General features: G+C 40.7%; 1 protein-coding gene across 2 annotated transcripts in view; it reads right to left on the minus strand.

Moving 5' to 3' along the window:
* Nucleotides 1-19,376, minus strand: part of LOC308402256 (calcium-dependent secretion activator 1-like) — a 336,790-nt gene that overhangs the window by 93,627 nt on the left and 223,787 nt on the right. For both annotated transcript variants that reach the window (XM_080890943.1, XM_080890942.1), the window contains 2 exons: nt 9,690-9,796; nt 5,280-5,436 (listed from right to left, as the gene is read on the minus strand). In XM_080890943.1, coding sequence (XP_080747069.1) covers nt 5,280-5,436; nt 9,690-9,796 — 264 coding nt within the window. The remainder of the gene's footprint in view (nt 1-5,279; nt 5,437-9,689; nt 9,797-19,376) is intronic.

A 19,376-nucleotide genomic window follows, 5' to 3' on the forward strand; every position in this document is an offset into this window, starting at 1 on the left:
TTTACATCACAACAGGTTACTCCAACTACGTTTCCCACAGAAACAATATAAGGAATCTTAACATCTGTCAGTTTCTTCACAGGAAAAAAAAATGTGGGCTTGGGGTTGACACAAACTAAAGCAGGACTATGTGCATAGGATGTTCCGAAGACAGCAAGTGCAGTTGTACAGGCCAGGTGCCAGTGCATTGGGAAAAAGTGAACATGCAAAAACAGAAAAGGAGCTCCATCTGGCTGCATGTCAGTGATATTGGAGACTTCAAAGCTAAGTGCAGAATTTGTAAAATGAGGAATGGGACATATACTACAAATTTTTTTCAGAGAGCATTTATTGTAGAATGCCAAGTTTGCAAAATGTTGTCCAGGCCTTAAAGCCAATGTATGTTCTCCCCAGTAGCAGTAAATGCATAAAAATAAGGCTTTATGACAACACTGGATTAAAAAAAAAATCATCTAAACACACAAACCATTCATAATTGAATGGTTAGGCTAAAACAGAACAGCCAGCTCTTCTAAGGATGCCTAGACCAGTGTTTCCCAACTACTGTGCTGCAGCACATAGGTGTGCCGTGAGAAATGATCATGTGTGCCGTGGAAGATTATCTGGTTTCACCTCATTAGTACTCTAAGCGATTGGCGTGAGTAACAGGCAGAACAATTACATTCTCTTCCACTAGAGGGCAGTACAACTACCCGCGCTAGTTAAATGGGTTGCCAACTGCAAGTAAAACAGAAGAAGACGAAGAAGAAATTACATAATAGTCATGCTGTGAGTGAGACATCTATTGCTATTAAGCGCTTCATTAAGTATTTGAAAAGAAAAACTAATCCATCTGACCTGGTTCCTGGAGAAAACCCCGACCCAGATGAAGGCCCTAGCATGAGTAGTGGTCAGAAGAAAGCGAAACTAGGGACAAACTGAGCCAATGCTATGCCTGGTGTGCTGGGAAAAATGATCGATATGTGACATTTTTGTTTGGTGGTGTGCCGTGTGATTTTTCTAATGTGAAATCTGTGCCGTGGCTCCAAAAGGTTGGGAAACACTGGCCTAGACAAAAGAGCCAAATCTTTTAAAAGAGCCCAATCTCTATAGAGTAGTGATCCATGGTGCTAATTAGGCTTGAACTGTTTTAATAAATATTAATACAGCCAGCATTTCATCTGCTTAAAAAATCCGCACTGGTTTGGACAATTACAGACCCATTTCGAAACTTCCATCTATTTCTAAAATCCTCAAGAAAGTTGCTGCCTATCAGCTACTTGGACTGGTTGAGGGTAACACTATATTTGTTCCAATCCGGTCTGCAAAAACTATATTTTTATCATTTTTCCATATTAATATTTTAATATTATATTTTTACACACTTAGAGAAAGGCGAATATTTTAATTCTGCTCTATTTATTCTCGTTACTGGTGATCACGCCATTCATCTTGAAAGATTACAAAACTGGATTAATATTTCTGCAACCGATCCCATCATGCATATCTGACAGACACCTCAGAATGTAATATTACCTAGATGTCGCTGTCATAACTTCAAATATGTGAGATGCCTCAGAGCTTAGTCATTGGTCCAGTTCTTCTTTCTTATTCTACACGCTATTGCCAAAAGTATTTACTAATCTGTCTTCACATGCATATGAAGTTGATACTGTCAGCCCAGTCTTAATCCATAGGATTTAATGTGGCCACTCTCTGTAGCTATAACAGCTTAAACTCTTCTGGGAAGGCTTTCCGGAAGGCTTTGGAGTATGTTTATGGGAATATTTGACCATTCTTACAGAACTGCACAATGATATTGGCCAAGAAGCCCTCCCCTACGATCCCACACTATAATCCAGCCTCCACCAAACTGTAACTTTGTCAGCTTGCAGTCAGACAGTACTGTTCTGCTCAGCTTCAGCTACCAACTCCAGACTCATCCTTCGGGTTGCCAGATGGTGAGGCATGATTCGTCACTTCTGAGAACACATCTCCACTGCTTTAGAATCCAGTGGTGGTGTGCTTTACACCGCTGTGTCCCTACCTTTGTATTACGTTTTAGATTGTGGCTCCTAAACTTTGAAACAACCTTCCTTGTTGTCAGCAGACTCTGAACGCTTTTAGCAGCTCTTTGAAATAAACCATAAATCTCCCTTCTTTAAATTTAAATCTCCTTTCTTCTCCATTCTGATACTCAGCAGGTGTTTTCATCAGGTCTCTCTAGCAGGTCTGTATGCCTAAATGCAATGAGTTGCTTTCATGTGATTAGCTGATTAGATAGTTGTGTTAATGAGCACAGATGTAACTACAAAGTGGCTGATGAGTGTGTACCTGTGGTTTAATCACTGCAGACTTCCTCAAAGGGATTGTAAAAGCTCCCATTGTCACTATTGCATTACTGTTTTTCTTTGTTCGCAGGATAGATGCAAAGGGCACAGAAAGCAATCATAATCCCTGATAATGAATAGTGACAAAGGAGGTTGTTGTTTGTGCACTTCAATAATGGGAATGACACAGCATTTTCAATCTTTCTAAACAAGACATTGGAATCCAAGCCACATTTCCCCCGCTCTGCTGGCTCCCAACTGGTAAAAAGGCAACACTGACAAAGACCACAGGAGATAAAATGGAGGCCAGTGTGTGCTAATGTGATGCCTCACGGCTCCATGCAGTGTGCCTGCTTTTTCTCTCCCTCTCTCTCTTTCTTTTTTCTCTCCCCCTCTGAGAATGTGTGTTTGTGTTTGTGTGCATTGGCATTGGAGTCAAGGTCGATGATACACAGTAGGTGCAATGTTTGTTGTGTTCCCTGATTGCCCCTCTCCCAATTAGCCACTTGAGCGGCTGCTGTCCATTTGGATGTGTTGTGTCCAGGAGTGTGTTCGCAGGGCTTGCCATGGTCTAGCTACGACGACTTTAGACCTCATTAACTTCTTGAATGGCAGCCTGACTTTGGCACCTGACTACTGTAGTTTTTTACTGCTCCATAAGTGCACCGCTGTGGGGCAAAAGAACAGATGACCTTCTGCAAAAACATGTCACTATAATCATATACTTTTCTAACGTGCGTTTGTTATGCTGTGTGGGAAGCAGGCCTTCTGGCATGGTATATTACAAAGCATCAGGCCACATTGTCTTAACAGCATTTTGCCCTTGACACCCACAACAACCATCTTCTGTACCCAGCAGTGAACCACCCTTTCTTTTTGGACCATCATCAAACCATGTTTAATCTTTCTGAGGAACTCAGAAGGGGACCTTTTTTATGGAAGTCCAATTTAGTCAATGAAACCTAGTATATAATATCTTCTAACCAGTAGTGTTCTATCAGGACCAACAGGGCAAGCAGTGCTTGCTTAGTTAACTCTAAAAACAGACATCACTTAGAGAAATTGCTTCCACTCTGAACCCATTTCTTTCTAAGCTGTGTAGATTGCCATGACCTGGATGAATGAGAACCTTCACATTCATCCATTTTCTTATCACTTATCTGGGGCCGAGTAGCAGGGAAACAGCCCAAGCAGAGAAACCAGACCTCCCTCATCCTAGCCACCTCCCTCAGCTAACCTGGGAAACACCTCCCCAGGCCAGCCAAGAGATGTAATCTCTACAGCGTGTCCTAGGTCTGCCATCGGGCCTTCTCGCTTCAAATTTTCCAAAACAAAAAACAAACCCCGTTGGATGGACTATGACCTTTTGTGTTACAAAGGGGTTCAAATTTATAATGTTTTTTTAATAATCATAATTTAGTTCATAATTTGTTTGACCAGCTATGAATGCACATAGAGAATGCATAATTTTTTTTTTTTAGTCAGTGTATTATTGCAAGCAAGCTTTCTTTTAGTGTTTCCCAGCGTAGCTATGTTCATTGCTATGCACTATAATTGGAATTCGCACACAATGACACGATGTAGCAAATGAGAAGGAGGCCAATTTCATGACACTAACAAAAGAGCATGATCATTTTTTTGTGCTCAGGTCAGTTAAGCTGAATAAGTGGACAACATTCTATCTTCTCCTTGACTCCCAACTGACACAATGAAAAGGGGAATCTTTCCCAAGGGACAATTAGCAGATTGAGTCTGCTTCGTGAAGTGTATGTGTATCTTTTGCATGGACAGTGTTCCTGCAGGCAAGTGTATGCAGTTCATTAGAGAGATGAGTGGCCTGCAGCAACCGTCGGCAACACCAACACACACACACACACACACACACACACACACACACACACACACACACACACACACACACACACACACACACACACAAAACTGCTGTAAATATATGTACATGTTAAAAAACGTTTGGGCTCAGTAGTGTGGAGATGCTTTTTTTGCTGTTTGTCACTGATTTGTCAGTGATGTTAGTGCCAAATGAGGTTTACCTACAAAGATGCAGCAGTTGAATGTAAGAGCATTTACTCACGTAATGTACATGTACATGTACAATGGTACTGTCCTTGATTTAACTGATTATTAAGTACATTTGAAATATGCAGTGTAATTCCTATTTAATAATGCCCTCATCTTTACCTATGACCAGGGATGGCAAGAACAAATTGCAACATATGATGATTATATTCAACGTGATGCACTACTGTCAATTAAACATGCCAACAATATGAAGTTATTTAAGTTGGTCAACCTTAAAAATAAGGCAAATGTACAGTAAAGTAGTAGTGGTAGTAATATGAATGAAATCATCATAGGATGGAGGGAGCATGGTACTGCACATAGTCGTCAATTTGATTGTGGTGGATTTTTAGTCTGGACTATATTGTTGTTAATTCTTAAATGTAGTGTTTTTTTCTGAATAGGGATAAATTGAGTACAGAATTTAGACTATCACAGAGGAACTAAAATCAGGATTAGTTTTAAAGTTTCAGGTTGAATTTTTTATTAAAAATTTTTTTTCTTTAGAGGCAGTAAAAAACTTTCATTAAATACTGCCCAACCAAAATTTACATTCAGTTTTTCCTGGATAAATACAGAAATATTTTAAAAACTCTTAAATACGCTGTCACAAAGAAGGTATGTGCAGTCTACTAAATAGACTATTTGTACTACAAACTGAAAAAATCTTCAGCAATTAAAAACTTATCTTCATCATTGCTTAAACAGAGCATAATGCTCAGAAGGTCTAATCCATGTGTGTATTTACTGTGTGTAATTAAGGATGTTCCCTTAGATTACACCCTTCAGACCTCCAGCCCTAGCAAAATCACTTCATCAGTCAAAGACCACTACTCCAGGGTCCATACTGACATCTGAATATACTTTTTTGAATAGCCATACACTCACAGTCCATCCTCAGAAAGTCATTGAGCAGCTGGAAGAGAGGGAAACTGTCCCAGCTGTCAGGTGGCTGAACTTCAAGAGCTGCATCCATCTCGGTCGAATAGAGACACATGAAGGTCTCAGCATGTTCCACCATCAGATCTGACCACCATGCAAAGGCCTTCAGATGGAAAGAGGGGAAGAGAGCGGGGAAAAAAGTCAGAGGTAAGTATGGAGCTGAGAGTGTAAGAAGACAGTTAATGCAGTATGAGCGACCCCACTGGACACATCTTTGAGAATTTGGAGATTTATTTCATCTTTAGCCTCTACAGGAAATGAGATTCAAAGGCTCTCACACACTTTTCATCATATGAAATCAAGTTGTTGCCTCAATGACTTTACTGCACAATCTCCGGGGAGGGATTCTTCACCACTCGGAACAGAAACACCAAGAGTGTGGAAAAAAAAATCACATGCTTTCTGTTGTCCCACAGAGGAAACAGCAGCAGCTCCTTGACAGACTTGGCAGGGACCTACTTAAACACTCACCCGCAGCTTCTTCAGCAAGTCAATCAAAAGAAAGGAGCTGTTGAACTGTGCCACACTTGTATCTCCCCATCAAATATGTGCAGTGCAGTGACTGGTCGCAACCTGGCTACTCTCATCAAATACACTGAGTTTTCTCCAGGCACCCTTACTCTTGCCAGGCCTTTTAAGAGGGACCCTGAGGATCCAAACTGTTTGTCTATTCACACCAAGCTTTTAACACTGTCATTTGAATGTTCTCTCTAGTACTGGAAGTGGTGTGGGAGGGTGGTATACTGGGAGCAGTTAGCAGCGGATGAATCACATTCAGTTAGTGCCAGTCATTGTTTTTGTAATCATCAGTCTTGTTATTACAATAAAAAACATTCCCCTGCAAATTTTGCAAGCTTACTCACTTATAAAGAAATGCACAGTCTCTAATTTTGTTTGTTTCATTTTAATGAGGAGAGACAGATTACCAACCAGAAATACTACGAAATAAAAAAATCATTTGCATCTCATTGAGCCAAGTAAGTGTTTGATTCCCAACAAAACATAACTTAGTAATTGGTGGAGAAACTTGGCAAGCACAGTGGTAGGACATTTACTGTAGTTGGTCACCAAGAGGGGATTTTGACCCACTCCTCTTTGAAGAAACTCTCTAAATCCTTTAGGTTTCTGGGCTGCTGCATGGGAACTCAAAGCTTAAGATCCCTCCACAAATGTCCTACAGGAGGTCCTCCAAGACGTTTCATGCCCCCATCCATTGGCCCCTCAAACTTAAAAACGAACCTGGTGGCCCCCCACCTTTCTCATGATCATCCTCAACTAATGAGGCAAGATCTTGCATGAAGCTGATCATTTCATATTTTTGTCATTTCCAGATAATTGTACCAAAGTTGTCACTTTCTCACCAACCTTCTGCTGATGCCTCGTGCAGGTCTACAGTCTTGTTTCAAACAAACTGCCTTGGCTGCTCCAAAATGCCTTGTGTAGATGAGCTAGTGAAACAAACTGATGAGCCTTTGTGTCTTGTGATACAACATAGATACTCTTCACTACACAAGGTTGTAATCATCGATATCCTCCCATCCGTCCACTGCTAGAAATTTCTTTTTGAACAAATCCACTCTTTCACATTTGCATGTTTTTTTCCTTCTGTCCAGATGCAGCATTGTGCACCATCCTTTCAATTCAATTCAATTTTATTTACATAGCGCCAAATCACAATAACACATTGTACAGTAGATCGTACAATAATACATACAGAGAAAAACTCAACAATCATATGACCCCCTATGAGCAGCACTTTGGTGACAGTGGGAAGGAAAAACTCCCTTTTAACAGGAAGAAACCTCCAGCAGAACCAGGCTCAGGGAGGGGCGGGGCCATCTGCTGCAACCTTTTACTTATAACCACATGTTAGCACAGTGTTTATGTGCTAATAGAGAAATAATTTCCTTGTAACTAAAACAGATTCTGAAGAAGAATGTAAGCATCTACCCAAGGCATTTTGTGGAGGGTATATAACAGCTGTGGCAGTTTGTTTGAAACAACTGCAATCTCCACATTTCAACTATTTCAACTATTTCAACTATTATATCATTTCAACTTTTTTCACAAAATAGTAAAAAAAAAAAACTGTTGCAGTTTTACAATGATTTTTATAACTTAATTCCAGTTATTAGGATTAGAGTGCAAAGTCTAAGTCAAGTTAAAGCTGGTGATTACATGAGAGGAAAACCAACCCCAATTCCAAAGCAAGGGTGCTGTGTAACATATATTAGTAAAAACAGAATGCAACATTCTTCAATGTCATAAACTTATATTTTATCCACAAAATAACATGGAAAACATATCAAATCAACATGTCTCAATAAAGCTGGGAGACAGGCGTGTTTATCACTTTAGCTTCCCATCTCCTTTTAACAACAGTCAGTAAACATCTGGGACCTCAAGAGACAGATTTCCGGACTTTTGGGAGGGGAATGTTACGCCATTCTTGTCTGATAAGATGCTAGGAAGCATATGGCAGCGAAAACATATAAACTAACAAACAAGCAAAAAGTTCCTGACTTTAACTGATTTAATTATATGTACATTTTTCATATAATAGTAAAACGTACAATGTGAAATGTTACATTTATTATAATCTGGCCAAATTAAATGTACTTGACTGGTATATATTCAGTTTAAACCAAGTACACTTTTCTTAATGATTCATTATTTAAATCAGTTCACTTTGCTTGGTGTTTATTGGGGGTAAAGAATCAGTTTTTGAGTGACCGCTATACACTGTGGATATACCTTCAGCATTGATGTCCAAGCGGCTGTTGCCATGGGCAATAATCTACTCCCATACCATCAGAGATGCAGACTTTTGAACTCCTCACATATAATAAGCCATTTGGTCCGTGTGCTATTTTTTCCAAGAGGTTGAGGTGCCCACATTTGATGCGTCTGACCACAGAATAGTTTTCCAGTTTGCTTTAGTCCATTTTAAATGAGCTCAGGCCCAGAGACTTCCTGAATCACTTTATTTCTGAAAGTGCTGCCTGAGACCTGAAGGCCATGGTTAGCCAATACTGATTTTTGGCCTTAAGCCTCTAAATGTTTTAATGTTACTGTATATTCAACATTCTCACAATTTAGAGTATTATATTTTAAATTTACATTTGACACAGTATCCTAAATTTTGAAGAATTAGGGTTGTACATGGATAAACCAGGATCAAAAACTCAAGAGAAAATAAACTGTAACAGAATATTTCAACACGTTTGGGCTGGAGTCATGTACACTGGTTTAAAGTTTCACTGGAGCAGCAGGGAAAGGAATTTTGCTGAAATGCAAGGGGCATGGTCATAGTGTGAAAGATGGCTCATATCCTCCATTATGTGTGCTGAAAGGTCCAAAGCAAATTTGTTTAAAAAAGGAAGGATGAGAAACACCCTCACCAAACTTACTTGGTGGATTTACTGAAAAGAACATGTACATCTCCATGATAGATGAATTACTGAGTAGGATAAGTAAATGTCAATGACTAAACACAATAAACATGCTGTTATATTCTGGGATGATTTGTGGTAGGCTCTTAGAAAGCAAAGTACATCGTTAGAATATAGGAAAATCTGTTTTCCCCCTTGCTTTCTCCAAACATACTAGCTTAATGCTTTGGACAAATAAACACACTGCCTAAGTACTTGTGTCTGCTCTTCAATAATGAAGGCAAAACTGTTGCAAGCTTCGAATCTAACGAGCACCTCTCCAAGTACTTGAATGGCAGTGACAACAAGCTGAAATGGGTTTGTGTCATTGTTGAAAAGGGAAATATTAATATTCCTCAACAACAATAGCTGTGTCAATAAGTGCATGCACAGGTTCTATGGGTATATTGAGGGTAGGGTAGGGAATGGGGTATATGGCACCAAGACAATCACATACCTCTTTTCCCTGTTCAAACAATTCCCCGCAAAACAAATAAGTGATTGGAATAAAAAGTAGAGAAGCAGTAAGTCAGCTTTGTTTTAGTTACAGAAAAGTGACAAAAATGTAGCTAAACAGCACAGCATACACAGCAGAGCAAAGCGTTTCCCCTGCTTTTATAAACCTACTTGCACTTTAGAATATGTACTTTGTGGCCTATTGTGCAGATAACATGGAGAATGATAGTTTAACGCAGGTAGGTAGCAGTGAGAAGCTTTGTATTTATCATTCAAGTAAAGTTATACAACTACCTAACTTCAGTCTGCAACGAGACAAAAAAACGTGTTCAGTTTATCTTTGAAAACAAATGTTGAGGAGCTCTGTAGACCTTTTTATTTTAACATTGCATTGGAGACAAATATGTAGAACGTCTACAATGGAGTAGGGACATGGTGTGGCTATATGCATATGTACCAGCACACTGACCTCAGCATGATGTTCCTCATTCTGCTGAAGCACCTCAATCACCAGCTCAGCCAAACGGATCGTGTCCTCCAGTTTTTTGGCAGGAGTGGCAAGCCTTCCCACATTTTCTGAAGCACAAAGGTCAAAGATCAGTGTGGATACCCTCTAGGTGTGATCACAATCTGTTCTTAATTTCATAAGCCTCTATCCATGCAACCCAAAGTGTATGACACTAGGCAGTGCTATAACAGAGCTTTTCCATATTTACTAATAGTAAATCAGCTTTATTCTTAATCAAAGCTATAAATGAAAGTAGAAGTTTGATTAATAACTTATATGAGAAATGGGTCCCCAATAGGAAGGACTTTTGTCCAATTGATCTTCCTGACTTAACTTCAGTAATTACTTTCTCCCAACCATATCATCTGCCCCATTCCTATAAGACTGCTCAAAGACGTCCTACTCTTAATTAATGCTTCAATCTTAAATATGATCAGAAATCATTCCTGCCTGTGGCCGTCTCCCTGTACAATTCCTCCATCCACTACACTGTAAACACTGCAATAGTTACATCCTTTCTGCACACACTCTTACTTACTTGGTAATATTGCTGTCAATTTCCGTGATATTTATTTCTAATTATATCTGCCAACCCTGGATATTTATTATTTGGTGATTTGTATACGTTGTGCTATTCCTTATATCTTAACATATTGTCTTGTTAAATAGGTTGGTCTATTTTTGTTAATGTTACTGTACTGGAGCAACTGTAATAGCTCACATAAGTTCCCTAGGGATTAATAAAGTATGCTGATTCTGATTCTGATATTAACGGGCTGTTTACCAAGGGCCTTTAGGCTAGCAGTACTACTTTTAAGATTAGGCTTAAAACGTTCCTTTTTGACAAAGCGCATTGCAAGGGCTAGATCAGGTGACCCTGAATCATCACATCATGGGAGTCCCCCAGGAGCCTAGGCCTCTTGCACTATAATTGATTGTTTCCTACTTCACCTTTTTCCCCACTTACCATGTGTTTATACACCACACATCATTTAATCAATAGTTGTTATTAACCTCTGGCTCTTTTCCACAGCGTGTTTTCGTTCTATCTCCACTTAACAATATCCAGTTGTTGTAGATGGCCACCCCTCCATGACCCTGTCTACTTCCTGTTAAGAGGGAGTTTTTCCTTCCCACTGTCACCAAAGTACTTGCTCATATGGGGTCATCAGATTGTTGGGCTTTCTCTGTATTTTTGTAATGTCTTTACTTTAGAATATAAAGAGTCTTGAGGGAACTGTTGTTATGATTTGGCACTATATCACTAAAAATGAAGTTGAATAATAGCTTTGTAGGAATAAATATTAGGAAGCTGCAGGCATTGGCACCATGACGTGGCACTGAAGAATATTACAGTGAATAAATTATTCAATTTAATTACAGCACATCAACTATATTGTTTTTTTCCCGGTATTGTTTTTGAAATCTTTGCATTTATCATTTCATTTTTTATTTTTAGTTTTTGCAATGCAAGTTATGCAATTTATTTATTCAATAATTTTAAAGACTTGTGTATACTTCCATAGACAGCCATTTGTACACGCACGGCCAAAGTTTCATAGTTTCAAATTGTCATTTGTTCCAGTATGAAAAAATTCAGGTACCAAAAATCAGATTTTTGAGTGTAATGTTTGTATGTCCAATTTATGCACAAATCTGTGCATAAATTGGACATACGCTCTATAAGTTCAGGACAGCCATTGTCTGATGCATGAGCCAGTTTCAGCCAAGCCTTAGTTCTTATGTCGTCACTCCTATATAAACACTATGGAAAGCTGCTCCTTTCTGACTTTCTCTTTGTACAAAATTGTTTACGTTTCTTAAGTCAGACTTTCTCGCAGATTGCATGCAGATTGCGCACACCTACTGGTTCAGAATAATTATGATTTACAAACATATGAAAAACAGAAATAGTCACATGCTTCATAAATGAAATAACTTTGCATACACAATTGTTTTTACACAGGGTAAGAACAGTTCCACAGACATATTGGTAAATAAAGTCCAATGATCCCAAACACACCAACAGAATGGCTGAAAAAGAAAAGAACACAGATAAAGGGATGGCCCAGTCAAAAGTCCAGACCTCAGCCTATTTGAAATGCTGTGGTGGGAACTGAAGAGAGCTTTAACAAATGCCCAAAAACCTCAATGAACTGAAGTGATATTGTACAGATGAGTGGACCAAGGCAATGTGAGGGACTATTAAATTAACACAGAGAAGAATTTGTTGCTAAAGGTTGTTCTAAAAGCTGAATGATTAGGTGCACTTCTTCACAGATTGATTCTTCATTTTGGCTTTATTCTTCTTAAATAGTGAAATGGTTTCATACCTGCGGTTAGATTAAGGACAAGATCTTTTTAAGATCTTTTTTAAATGATGCCCTGATATGGAAAACATTTTTCGACATGATTGTACGTTATCTTCTAAGAACAAAGTTTTTAATCGACATCTTCTTACTTTATTCTTAGCCCTGTTTGTTTTTTCAGTCTTGTGTAAAGTACGGCTGTTTCAAGATATAAAACAGTCTTTCAAATATAACACACACCACAACCTCGATAACCTTTATCTTCATGGAGCTAAACAAACCTACAATTGTGTATAACCAAACCCATCTTCCTACATGGAGAAACCAATAAAACCCAGGCTTACTGCTGTGGAGTGTCTCATCAACGAAGCTGCATTAAAAGATCAGCTTGTGCACCCAGTCTGAAACAATGGGTTTACCACCTTGTTCTTTACCACCAACATTAAATAGGTCTTTATTAGCTATACTTTTGTTACTTTCTGCACATTTGGTTCTTGTTTCCCAGCCTCCTGCTTTATGCCTGTGTGTTGTTTCCCAAAATATTCGCTGACTTTTTTGTTAAAGAGACTGAAGAGCACAGCTGGCTTAACTCATTAACCCCTTATAGCCTGAAATACAAAATCATTGCAAGAAATTTCTTTTTTTAAATGGAGAGTTTATTGTTAAAAGAAAAAATTATCTCCATGTATGACTTTTAATTTGTATCGTATTTGCTATATCTGCCTTTTTTTTTTAAATGCTTATAAATGTATTGTGCAATTTATTTTGATTTTTCAGGAGGGAAAGAAATCATACTGGTGATGTAATAGAAGTCTAAAAAAAAAACCAAAACCCTGTATCTATCGAATATTATGGAGTTAAGGGGTTAAATCCAAACAGAGAACTGCTACAACAACAATAACAAGGCCGTCCCAGTAGCCCACCTCTCTGCCCACTCTCCATCAAATCCCTCTGTCTCTCCCTGGATTGCTGCTTGCCAATCCAATGCCCCTAAAAGTCATCTACTCTGGAAAATAACTAGGAAGACTTCAGAAACACATCAGCACACACTTGTGTGCTTAAATCTTGCAATCCTAAACTTCACTTCATTAACTTCCTTTCTCTTCTCCTGCAGACCTCCTTGCTTCCAACCAGTTGAGATTATTCATCCTAAGCCATTAACCAGTCTTTGATCGTCAGTGGTTTTAGTCCTCTCAGTCCGCTGCTGCTGCTGCTGCACATCCTCAGTAACATCTCTTAATTAAATCAAAACCAGAAATCCACAGCATCTTGACCAGTGTTAGCTTCCAGTCTTTTCTTCTGTAGACCTCTCTCCTCTGCACTGGTTGGCATTATTCCATCTAAAGTTGGTTAATAACATCATTATAATTAAATGTCATGTTTATTCCCTTAACTTTCTTTTAAAACAGTCATCGGGTTGTTTGTACGGAGCCCCGCAGGGGACATGGGAGAGAAAAAAATTAAGACGGACTTTTGCGAGATCTTGCAAAAGTCCGTCTTAATTTTTTTTCCGTATGTTTGAGTGCTGCTCATTTTAAAACATTTTGTCAAAGGCATCTTTGTGTATCTATACTTGAGAAACATTGTCATTTATTTTAACTAATTAAATTGTTTTCAAGGAAATCGTAAATGTTTAGCATATAGAAATAGAAGATATGGTACACTCAGTAGTGTAATTCTGCTGAGAACATACACATGACACAGAAACTGCTTTAACTTGAAAATGTCACCGACTCCACTCAGACCACGTGCTGGTAGAGTTGTGGCTCAGTGATGAACAACACAGCAAGCTGATGAGAGATAGCATTTGTATAACAGCAGACTAACATGGCTGAGTCTGCAGAACACTGTGACAAAGTGGAGAAGCAGTTGTAATTCTCTCCATTTGTCCCATATGTGTTTACCTTTTTTTTGCACATTGTACACATTATTCTGTTTCTATGTATTTGCTATGATTTGCTATTTGTCAAGTAACATTGCTTCACTCACTATCCCGGGTTTGTTTGTGTAAGCGTTTTGTTGCCGGCAAATCAAACATTCTGCAAATTAAGACAAATACTAAGTTATGTTTCTTTATACTTTATTATGTTACAGATTAAGTCATTTGTTCATACTTACTCTGTTTGTCTTTTCAGTCATCATGAGTGTCAGGTGTGGGGAAACGCCGGCTTGGCATTTCCTCATTTTAAAGTCCTGATCATGTCACACATGACATCATCAGGTCAAACCATGTGGAGGGGTTTCTTTTTCCAGAGAGATGCTTCCTTTTGTTTGTGTTAATGTTTAAAGGGATTTGTTGAATGTTTTTCCTTTTGTTAATACTGCCATTTAGTTGTGTAAATGTGCATATTAGAAGTGTGTAGAGGTTTTGTGTTTTTAGATAACCTGAGTAGAGTTTTAGATCCCTCTGAGGGATCTAAAACTCTACTCAGGTTATCTAAAAACAATCTCCAATTGCCCAGCCAGTACCACTCACTCAAGTGAGTGGTACTGGCTGGGCAATTGGAGGGAAATTGATGGCCCTATTTAAAGCCAGTCTCTACCAGATGCAGGAGAGAGGAGAGGTGAGCTGTGTCACCAGAGCCATGTTATGTTGAGTTTTGTTAAATGAATTGATTTGGGGAAAGTTTTGTTAAGTTATGAAAAGTTTTGTTAAGTTAAATGAATTGATTTGGGGAAAGTTTTGTTAAGTTATACATTAAATTAAGTTCACTGCAAATAAATTGCTCACCTTGGAAACCCAAAATGTCTGCATAGTCTGCTTCCCTACCACCTTCCTTGACGTTCGAGTGTGACTACTTCAAAAATGGTGGCAGCAGTGGCTCCAGGCCAGTAGGTAGCAGCAATGCAGAAAGGGGCCAGACCAAAAAAGCACCAAGTGCCAATGGACTCTGCAAGTGAGGAGCCTCCAGTGCTCAATCAGCTAGAGGAAGCAGAGCAAGAGCAAGGTACTGAACTGCATAGCCTTGCTGAACTTTCAAACCTCCTGCGTGGTTTTATGAGGCAACAAAGCGACAGAGAGGCCCAATGGGAACTGGAGAAGCAGCGGCAGGAAGATCGCTGGCGGAAAATTCAGCACCTGTTCACTCAGCTCCAGCAGGAAGTGCAATCAGAACGTCGAGAGCATCAGCTGTTGGTGGAAGGTGCAACAGCAGATTCAGAGACACGTTTGAGGCCTACTGCGGAGCATCCAGCAATGCCTCAGTTACAATCTAACGTCATGGAGGCCGCAACAGCATCTCAGTCTGCCTCCTTAACAAGACCACCAGTTTGGAAAGGGCCTAAAATGCAGCCTTATAATGAGGACGAAGACATTGAGCATTACCTAACAACCTTTGAGAGGATCGCAAGCGGGTGCCAGTGGCCACACGAGGATTGGGCATTACATCTTGCTCCACTTCTCACTGGTAAGGCACGAGCTGCTTTTGTAGCCATGGACATTGATGAGATTATGGACTATGTAAAGGTGAAGAAAGCTGTTCTTGAAAAGTTTGAAATATGTGCAGAGACTTACAGACTCCGATTTCGCTCCACTACGTTGGGCGATGGCGAGACACCTAAAGAGTTAAGGACACGCTTGAAAGAACTGTATGATAAGTGGATAGTTCCAAGAGAAAAGTCCAAAGATGAAATAGGTGACGTCATTGTTTTAGAGCAGTTCCTGAGAGTTCTCAATCCTGAACTGCGCACGTGGATAAAGGAGCATAACCCAACCACGTCTAAGCAAGCAGCAGAGCTGGCTGACGCTTTTCTTGCAGCCCGTCGGCCACTAAAGAACTATGCAAGTCCCAAACAATTAGCCCCTGTAATAGCAGGTAGGACAGAGAGTGGTAACAGTCAAAAAACTAGGAATTTCAGGCAGGGCCCCCATAATTCCACTAGTAGTCGGGCTAGGGAAATCAAGCAACGTGGGCCTTTAGTGTGTCACTCCTGTGGTCAAACAGGTCACTTTAGGGCAGATTGTCCAAGTCAGACTGTCAGTAACACATATATGTGCTTTTCTTCAAGGGGTGTCGAAGATGAAGTTGAGTCTTCAGCGCCCTCTTCTCAGCATGAGCGCACCACATGCGTTTTTATTGAGGAAAAGCCATGTGTGGCTCTTCTGGATTCAGGAAGCAGCCGTACCTTGGTTAGGCAGGAATGTCTTCCTAGGGATGCTACATTTTGTGGCAAGGTAAAAGTTTGGTGTGTTCACGGTAATGATGTGGATTACCCAATTGCCAACATTAATATTCAGATTGACGGCAAGCTGTATTTACTTTCCGTGGGAGTTATGAGTAAACTGCCATATCAGGTTGTGTTGGGCCGTGATCTTCCCATTTTGCGAGATCTGATAGCCAGGGGAGAGGAAATCAACCCAAGTGTTACAGCTGAGTCTATGGTAGCAGTCACCAGGTCAAAATATAAGCATCACGCGGAAGAAGGTTTAGGTTGGGGTGAATTTCCTTTCGCTAACAGTGATGTTCCTGATTTTGAAGGATTAAGTCAGGGTCGCATAAGAAAGAGCAGAGCCCAGAGACGACAGGCTAAGCTGAGGGGGACAAAGTTCACTGAACCAGTTCCAGTGCCACAATGTGATGAATTACTAGTCGTACCTGATGAAATAGCTCAGCTTCAAAGAGAGGATCCATCTCTAGCTCCCCTGTTTTTAAAGAGTGTCACAAACGCAACAGAGGTCACTGAGAGAGGCAGAGAGCTATTTTTCCTAAAGGGCGAGCTATTATATCGCCGTAGTAGGGTTGGAGACCAGTTGGTTGTGCCTAAGAGTTTAAGATCCACAGTACTGCAGTTAGCTCACTCAGTCCCTTGGGCAGGACACCTGGGTCAAGCCAAAACGTTCTCTCGTATGTCAACTAGATTTTACTGGCCACAGCAGTTTACGGACACTGTGCAGTTTTGCAAGTCTTGTCCCGAGTGTCAGTTAACAGCACCCGGAAGGAAAGGTGACAGGGCTCCCCTGATCCCTATGCCAGTCATAGACACCCCGTTCTCTCGTGTTGCGATGGACATCATAGGCCCATTAGAGAGGAGCAGTGCAGGGCACAGGTATATTTTGGTAGTGTGTGACTACGCTACAAGATATCCCGAGGCTTTCCCCTTAAAAAAGGTTAAAGCTCGTCAGATTGCCAACTGCTTAATACAAATGTTCTCGAGGGTAGGCATCCCAAAAGAAATCATTACTGATCAAGGGTCCAACTTTACATCTAACTTCATGAGAGAAGTCTATAGATTGCTGGGGATCAAAGGTATTAAGACAACTCCCTACCACCCACAAACAGATGGCCTTGTTGAACGTTTCAACAAAACCCTTAAAGCTATGTTGAGGAAGTTTGTGATAGATACAGGAGCGGATTGGGACCAGTGGCTTCCTTTCTTGCTCTTTGCCTACAGAGAGGTACCTCAAGCTTCCACAGGGTTTTCTCCTTTCCAGCTCTTGTATGGCCACGCTGTCCGGGGTCCCCTTGATGTGTTGAAAGAAGCTTGGGAGGCTCCAAATCCCAGAAAACAATGCAATGTTCTTTCATATGTACTGAAAATGAGAGATAAGCTTGAGGAGCTCCAAGAGCTGGCCAATACTCATCTGGTTGGTGTCCAACAACGTCAGAAGCAGAGTTATGACAAAGCAGCTCGTAGGAGGATTTTTCAAGAGGGACAAAAGGTTTTGCTGCTTCTTCCATCATCTGAGAACAGTCTCCTTGCCAAGTGGCAGGGACCGTATGTGATCAGTAGGAAAGTGGGTCCAGTTACCTATGAACTGTACATGCCTGAGCGTCGCAAGAAGCATCAGATATTTCATGTCAATTTGTTGAAAGAATGGTGTGATCGGCCAGCATCTTCACTAGAGTGTTGGGCTCGTGCCGTGGTCGAAGAGGAGGAACCACGGGAGCTGTTCTTTCCTTCTCCAGCAGGTCAACAACTAGTTCCTGATGTGAGTCATCTTACTTCCAAACAACAGACAGAGGTGAAAGCAATTATGCCTGCTGATCTTTTTAGCACCAAACCAGGTTGCACCAATCTCATCCAACATGAGATACGTCTCCACTGTCCCAATCAAAAACCTATTAGGGACACCACCTCACGGGTTCCTGCGAAGCTGATGCCAGCATTAAAACAAGAGGTGGAAGACATGCTTGACATGGGGGTCATTGAGCCATCTAGAGGTGAGTGGTGTAGTCCAGTGGTTCTAGTGCCGAAGAAAAATGACCCTAAACAGAGATTTTGTGTGGATTTCTCTAAACTCAATGCTGTTTCTGCTTTTGATGCTTATCCGATGCCAAGAGTAGAGGAACTGATTGAGCGTTTGGGGAACGCTAAGTATCTTACGACATTAGACCTTTGCAAGGGCTACTGGCAAGTACCTTTGACTGAGTCTTCGAAAGATTTGACAACTTTTAGAGTTCCCAGTGGACTTTATCGCTTCAGAACAATGCCTTTTGGTCTGCACGGTGCACCAGCCACATTTCAGAGGTTGGTGGACGAGGTTTTGAGAGGTGCAGATGGGTATGCTGCAGCATACATTGATGACATTGTGGTGTTTAGCGAGACCTGGGAGGATCATGTTCAGCATCTTTCTGATGTCTTTCAACGGATTAAGAGAGCCGGGCTTGTCATAAATGCACACAAATGTCACATTGCTAAGTCTGAGGTGGAGTACTTGGGTTACGTCATCGGGGGTGGGGTCATCCGCCATCAGGTGTCAAAGATTGAAGCCCTGAGTGCCTACCCACCTCCTACGACCAAACGGAAAGTGAAATCGTTTTTGGGTCTGGCGGGGTGGTATCGCCGCTTCATTCCCAACTTCTCTGCTAGAGCAGCAGTCCTTAGTGACCTTACTCGCAAATCTAGCCCCACAAAGGTTAAATGGACTGCCGAGTGTGATGCAGCTTTTGTTGATCTTAAAAACTGTTTGTGTAGTGAACCTGTTTTGCAGTGCCCGGATTTTACCCGGCCATTCACTTTGCAGACGGACGCTTCCGGAGAAGGACTTGGAGCAGTGTTGCTGCAGGGTGAGGGTGAGGATAAACGACCAGTGGTGTATATAAGCCGTAAGCTCTTTCCTAGGGAAATGAAATATTCCACTATTGAGAAAGAGGCACTGGCAATAAAATGGGCTCTGGATACATTGAAGTACTATCTAATGGGTGATGAGTTTGTTTTGGAAACTGACCATCGTGCATTACAATGGATGAACAGAATGAAAGACTCTAATGCCAGAATCACTAGATGGTATCTGTCCCTACAGCCATTTCGCTTCAGGATCCAGTATAGACCAGGGCACAAGAATGTGGTGGCCGATTTTCTGTCCAGTTCCATGGAGGTGTGAGTGCCTTAAGGGGGG

This window comes from Rhamphochromis sp. 'chilingali', assembly GCF_963969265.1.
Source record: "Rhamphochromis sp. 'chilingali' genome assembly, chromosome: 9".
NCBI lineage: Eukaryota > Metazoa > Chordata > Actinopteri > Cichliformes > Cichlidae > Rhamphochromis > Rhamphochromis sp. 'chilingali'.